The following is a 7348-nucleotide window of genomic DNA, read 5'->3' as shown; positions in this document are numbered from 1 at the left end:
CCACCAGCTGGCCCAGCCCAAGGGAGGTAAGGCACCCGCCGGAAAAGGGGGAAAAAATGGCGGACAAAAAAAATGGCAGACAAAAAAAATGGCAGACAGCCTTGCTTGGCGACCCTCATGAAATGGTCGATCGACCCCAAATGGGGTCCCGACCCACAGGTTGAGAACCACTGAGCTATTCCATGTCACTATTCTGACTAATATTGATAGGGAGCTCAGAGAGATGCATGCAGTATTACGCATACTAGATCTACAACTTTTTTGGCTGCAAAGATAAGATAAAAGCTTGCAGAGCATTAGATTTCAACTTTTTATTTCCTGGGAAGAAAAAATCAAACAATTGTATCAGACAGTGTTTTAGGCCTTTCACGTTCATTCCCATCACAATATTATTGACAAAATACCTCAAATCTCTGGATATTCATGGTCAGTGGCTTCTTTTAAATAATAAACTTAGGAGAAATAAGTTGACATTGTACTCTTTTATTCAAAACAGAAATAAAGGTGAGATGTAGGATGAGTTCAGACCGCCCGAATGCCAAAGAATTAGAATCACCAGAACACCAATAACAAGAAAAAAATTATTCTACAATCTTATCTAAAAATTTACAATTCTATTTAATATTATTTAATATACCAATGATCATTCTATATGCATCAGCTAGTCTGTGCAATAAAATATAACCGTAATTTATAACTTCTCCAGAACAGAATGGATGCATCTGAATCTCTTCTGTTCCAATTCTGAGATTCTATAATGCTCCAACACCAATCTAATTCCATGAGGCTCCAAGATAATGCAAAAAAGATAAATACTTGCATTATTAACATAAAAGTGGAGGCATTAGATATGTCTCAGAAACATTAGCGCAACATAGAAAGGAGCTTCATTTGCATCCCTAGGAAAGTATCATGCTTCTCCTCATAACAATCAAGCTTTCCTACAAATCACATCTACTGTAATTCAAAATAATAATTTAAAAAATGGAAACAATGTTTTTCCCTTATTAGATTATGAAAAAGGCTTTTTTCCAAATATTATCTTTAAACTGGTCTTAGATTTAGACTGGACTAGCTCTAGAGTACTACAAGCTGAACCAAAGTTCAGGTTTAGGTCCCTAAATTAATTTGCAATCACTATGCAGATATTCCTCAGATATTAGTGGTAATTGGAATCAGAATTTTCACTGCTAAGCAATGATTTCACAAAGCACAAACTCACAAAACTTCACGGCCTAGTAATGGCACTCCCTGTTGCTGTCAGTAAGCAAGGTTTGTGGATTGTTAAGCAAGGACCTTGGTGTTGATGGTTGTCATGTTTTTAATGTTTTAATGCTTTTATGTTATAAGTCACCCAGGTATGAAATAGGCAGCAAATAAATTTCATAAATAAATAAGGAGCTCCTCACAACTTCCTACTGGCTTCCAACAACCGAGTAGGAAAGTCAGCAGGAAGTTGCAAGTCCCAGAGGGGTTTGCAAGCAGGTAAGTGGCTGCAGCAGAGCAGGAGAGGGTGAATGAGAGGCCAGTACAGTCCAGCATGAATGTAGCAAGGCTTGGGATGACTGCTGTGCAGTGAGAGAGAGCATGTGGAAGAGGCCAATGTGGTATAAGCACCACAAGACTTGAGATGGCTGCTTCCAGGCAAAGGAGATTTACCCAAGTAGCTTGCTACTTTCTCTGCTGGCTTCCCCAAATCATATGACTGTGGGACACCGCACCCCACAGTCTTACGTGCAAATCAGTTGCCAATTACCCCGATTGTAATCATGTGACTGTGGAGAATGTGGGACAACTAGAACTTCAAGGACCAGCCGTAAGAATTCAACACTCATTCCATACCATTACAACTCTGAACAGACACTAATTTGGATGACTCCAATATTAAACTTTTATAATAAGAATAATCATTTTGAGATTTACTACTGTTAGTATAAGTAGGTAATTTTCTCAGGCCAAATTTTCTCAGCTTCCTTTAATAGTAATCAATATTTATTAGGCATCTAATGCTTTAAAAGGCATTAATCCAAACAGTTTACAATTATGCTGAGAAAAAAAAGAGAACAGAAGAAGCAGCAAGCAACCAGCTAGTCTTGGCTTTTATGAATAACAGTTATTGGAATAAAAATTCCAAGATTATCCTCTAATCTTCATCATAGTCTTCCTTGGCACAAACTTGTTTCATCCTTAATTACCTTTAATTTCAGTACAAACGTTTGAAGCTCTCCCATCACCACAGTCTGGTCCGTAATATTCTTTTAACAATTTTGCTTCTGTGAAGTAATCATTTGTATCACATGGCTGTATCTCAAGTAGAATAGACTGCAATCTCTCTGATGTTTCTGTGAGCAAACAGAAAATTTACTTTAAAATATATAATGACTACACAAAGTCAACCTGTCAGGATTGCCTCACCACTGTGTGAAGTTCTTGTTAGGGTTATGTAATATAACTCTTCTAATTCAATCAATGCAGTTTCCTTAAAGTTCCTGATCTCTTATTCTTTTGCTATAAAGTTAACATTGTCACTCTCTCCTTTGACTCTAATGATCAGTCCATTTTTTCACCTTCATCTAGCCATTAGCCATTATTACACTTCAAATGGAAGTGTTATGCTCCTCCAGACATGTTACACTTCTACTCCTTCAGAAACAGCCAGCTCGATTGATGGAAGAAACTGTAGGAATGTAATATGAAAGATCTGGAAACTACAGGCCATGTAACCCTGCACTCTGTGATCCCAGTCTAAATCCATACAATGATCTACTCCAAATTTTTCCCTGGTTTTGTCACCCTTTCCCTCTATTGGTTTTAATTAAATTTTCTCAAGGCCAGACCCATTTTTCTAGTTAAAAACAGTAGGTTATTGTTTCTTATATGCACCACCAGCAGACGTGCATTTTACATATGCTTTGGGCAGACCATTTGGAGCCATAGGTTTATAGATAGCTCTGAGACTAATATTTGGCAGCCTTCTGCTTAACTTTAAAACTTCTCATAAAAGTTCAATACAGTCTTTAGGTGAGAACCATTTGTCCTATTCCAAACTGCTAGAGAAAGAGAAAGAAAAAAATAGGTGTGTCCCTATCCATTGCTTACTTCATCAAAAAAAAGGCATGGCAACTTTAAGGAAGGAATGGCCTCTCAGTCATGATGGAGCAAAATAATTAAAGAAATAAACGTGTAAGAGAAAAATTGGAAAGGATTTGCCAGTCCTGGTTTCCATTCCTCTTCTTCTGTATACGTTTGGAAATGTGAATGTCAACCACATGTGGGCCTATCAACTTTCTATCTTGACCATGCTTAAATTTGATCAAGGCACTGACTATACCAGGCAAACATTATGTATGCTTTTATGTTATCCTATAAATACAAAACATGAAACCAATCCAGTTCAGTTTTCAAACACATAGCTAGTAATGATTTCACTCCAATGGCTTGCATGGATTTTTCTGGAAAACAAGTTGTAAGTTTCAGATTTATGTCCTCTTCTTTTAAACTTCCTTTAAATCTCTTCCTTTAAATCCCTTCCTTTAAACTCAACTGGCTCCTGCCCACCTAACAGTTCGAAAGCACGCAAATGCAAATAGATTAATAGGTACCACTTCACTGGGAAGGTAACAGCATTCCGTATGACTTTGGCATAGAACAGGGGTAGGCAACCTTGGCTCTTTTATGACTCGTGGACTTCAACTCCCAGCATAGCTGACTCAGGAATTCTGGGAGTTGAAGTCCACGAGTCATAAAAGAGCCAAGGTTGCCTACCCCTGGCATAGAGCCATGCTGGCCACATGACCACGGAAATTGTTTTCGGACAACACAGCTCCCTTGGCCAACAGAGATGAGCACCATACCCTAGAGTGGGCATGACTGACAAGGAAACCTTTGTCTTTTTTTAACTTTAAACCAAATAAATCAAGTTTTTTGACCAAACCAAATCAAAGACTGAACACTTATGCTAATAAACTCTTCAGCCCATCACTCCTAATAAACATCATTCTCCTCATCTAAAATGAAATAGCAATTTGTCACAGCCTCAATGTTATTATTTCCTCGGTCCACATAGGAAGATGTTTGGGGGCTGAAGAATCAAAAGAAATTGTGAGAATATGGATGGTACGTGAACACAGTATGTGGGATGAGTACATTTACCGCAAAATGTATAATCAGATGCTTTAAGAAAGGGTTTTTCAAATTGTTCTGCAGAACCTTGATGTGGCAACAAATGTTCATTTGAATGCAGCCAACTATCTGTCACTAGAACTTTGTCTATTGATCAGGTGTCCCAAGAATTTTTTTTTTACAAATTCTGAAGTCTGAAAAAGTTTGAAACCTCTTGACTTAAGAGATTCTCTGAAACATACAATATAATCAGGGATGCCAAATTTTTGCATATAGCTGTATCAAACAGAAGAAGGGCTTATCCATTTTTTTAATGGATGTAAGTATGCATATATCTAGGGGGTTTCTAGGCTATTTCGGTCACAACTGAGTAGCCTACAGTTATGTCTCTGCTAATTATATGGATGCTTATAGCAAAAAGTTATAAATCACTATTATTAATCAGCTACAATAGCAAATAAGTCCTCAGCTATGTTAGTGGCTAGACACTCACTTGTCTGAGATGGTATAGGTTCTCCTGCTTGAGCAGGGGCCTGGACTAAAAGGCCTCCAAGGTCCCTTCCAGCTCTGTTCTGTTCTGTTCTGTTCTGTTCTATTCTATTCCTCTTATAGTCCTGCACTCTGAGACATATAGCTACCTGAGTACCCTATACTCAATAGCTGCATGTTCTTGAGAAATAATAAGCATTCATATCTCAATTTTACAATGACATTGAAAATACAGCATCATATTGACCAGAACCAACATATATAGAGAGAAGAATACTGGAATGCAGAGTTCTGGGGGGCTCAGAAAAGGAAACTATTTGATTCAGCAAAGAGACATCAAGTTTGATAAACAAAATACATAAGGTTCATTGAGGTTAGTGCATTAAAAAAGTCAGGAATCTAAGGAATATTCCTGCATTACCCAAGTCAGTATCCATTGGAATAAGACCTTCTGGAGATGAACTCTGAACTACAGGAGATACTACAGCAGAAAGTTTGTAGGACATCAGAATAAGTTTTCTCACTACTTCCTTCCATTCACTGGTCAATGTCATATGACTGTAACAAATAAATTGAACAAAGAACAATTGAACAAAAAAATTCACTGTGAATCAAGTCACCCTAAAATTAATTACAAGTTTAAAAATAAAATAAATGATACATTAATGCTTATTCAATATAAATTCATCACATACAAATTACAGCTTAAAACCACAGAATTATTTTACTGCATGCAAGATTATATTATAATTTATTACATGTCATATTTCTTCTCAATGAAGGTTATATAAATAGATGAATCACTGGAATCCCAAAACACAAAGAGATATACTAAAAAGGATACTTCTCAGTATCTTCTCAAGGTGTCTTATTATCTGAAGTACAATCTAAATTTCCCCTCCTCATATTTCATCTATATTTCCTTTTGGCACCATTGAAACTTGTGTTTACATCCTAGGTTAACAGGATGAATCCGATTAGATGCAACTGTTTTTCACTGAGGAAGCAACATAGAATACTCTTCAAAAGATTCATGTAGTTCAGTCTGGTTATATCTTTAATACAAGACCACCATGGAATCCAGGCCACAGTCTCAACTGGAAAATTGGAAAGCATTCCAGAAGGCAATAAAAACTATTTACACAGTGTTGCCATGAAAACCACATACTTAATGGAACTGAGCTCAAATCAAGAGCATATTTGAGTTCAAATCAAGAGCATATTTTTTTATTAGTTTGCCCAAGCAAACTTCTATTACAGGAGTCACTGAGAGGCTATGCAGGCCCTACAAATTCTAGATCTGCCCACAAGAATCTCTCCAAATTTTACCCACAAACTTTACTTATTGTGGCAGAAAGGCAAAATGCATAACATGTGGAAAATAATTACACTGAATGAAACTGACTTACATTCTAATTAAAATTTAATTTCATATAGCATTTGTTCTCGTTCCCCCTACTTTTTCCAAGGACTGTTGCCAGCCCACCATTTCAAGACCAAGCACTCCTTCAGCTTACTCTACAGCAACAAAGAAATCAATGAATGTGATTGCAATTCACATCAATATTCAATGATATTACTCACTTTAATTGACACAAAGCCCCAGTTATACAGTGTACTCTGCCATACATTGGGAATGAAGCAGCTGCATGGAGTAAAGACCTCTCAGCTTGCAATATTTCTCTTTTAAGATTTTCCAACAAGTACTTGATAACTATAGGTAAATAAAAGGACAGAAGGGTATAAGTCTTTGTAAATACCAAATCCTTACCAAATCCTAGTTTTATATTAAACAGACAAGCAAATCACACAAAAGCATAAAAATGACAATAGAGCCACTTATAGAGATAAAACTAGACCAGCATGACTCCTTGGGTCAACAATGGCAGAGCTTCTAATGTACTGCTTTCCCTGGGATTTATTCAGAGAGGTATCTGCCTTGAAAATAACCCATGTTGAAGAGTATAGCACAATCAAACATCAGCACAAGAAATGTTTTATGACATTTTGTGTTATGTCATAATCTGTTTTATGATGTTTATGTCATAAAATGTTTTATAAAATTTAACAGATTTCAATTCCATTGGAGTCATAGATCAGACGCATTCTGTAAATTAGCCCATGTGGTTTAAAAAGCTTTGCCTTATGGTGCACTGATTTGCCCAGTTACAGGTTACAGGAATCAGTGTTTTAACAGGATATATGGATTGACTAGAGAATATACAGGCAGAAAATAAAAAATGAAAAATGGTTAAAGCTGTATGTTGTCAGACCAAATGTCTGTAAAATCAGTGTAATTTGTTGTAGCAAGTTTCCAAAGTCTAAATATGTAAAGTGGTATCAGACTGGATATGAAGGCCAGAGAATTGGGGGTTAGGCCATTAGAGAGACAGATTGTTGCAGATATTTTTATGCCTTAGAAGTTTAGATGAAAATTCCCAGGTCAATAAAAATTTCAAAAAAGCAAATATACAGAAAGCTTCTAAGAGCTCATACATGAACGAGTTGGTACCTAAGATTGAAAACACAAGGACAACATTTAGGTCAGTGTTTCTCAACCTTGACAATTTTAAGGCATGTGGACTTCAACTCCCAGAATTCCACAGCCAGCAATGCTGGCTGTGGAATTCTGGGAGTTGAAGTCCACATGCCTTAAAATTGTCAAGGTTGAGAAACACTGGTTTAGGTTAAAACAGAAACATATTACATCTGAATATGAAGACTTTCTCTGGACATA

General features: G+C 36.7%; 1 protein-coding gene across 1 annotated transcript in view; it reads right to left on the bottom strand.

Moving 5' to 3' along the window:
- Positions 1 to 6325, bottom strand: part of LOC107300210 (thyroid adenoma-associated protein homolog) — a gene marked incomplete at both ends in the record, with an annotated part of 11751 nt that extends 5426 nt beyond the window's left edge. The window contains 3 exons of the mRNA XM_015829548.1: positions 2196 to 2342; positions 5033 to 5169; positions 6196 to 6325. Coding sequence (XP_015685034.1) covers positions 2196 to 2342; positions 5033 to 5169; positions 6196 to 6325 — 414 coding nt within the window. The remainder of the gene's footprint in view (positions 1 to 2195; positions 2343 to 5032; positions 5170 to 6195) is intronic.
- Between the last annotated feature and the right edge of the window lie 1023 nt (positions 6326 to 7348).

This window comes from Protobothrops mucrosquamatus, unplaced genomic scaffold (genome assembly GCF_001527695.2).
Source record: "Protobothrops mucrosquamatus isolate PMUCROS unplaced genomic scaffold, P.Mucros_1.0 scaffold6380, whole genome shotgun sequence".
NCBI classification, from domain to species: domain Eukaryota; kingdom Metazoa; phylum Chordata; class Lepidosauria; order Squamata; family Viperidae; genus Protobothrops; species Protobothrops mucrosquamatus.
This window is presented reverse-complemented; position numbering and strand designations above follow the sequence as displayed.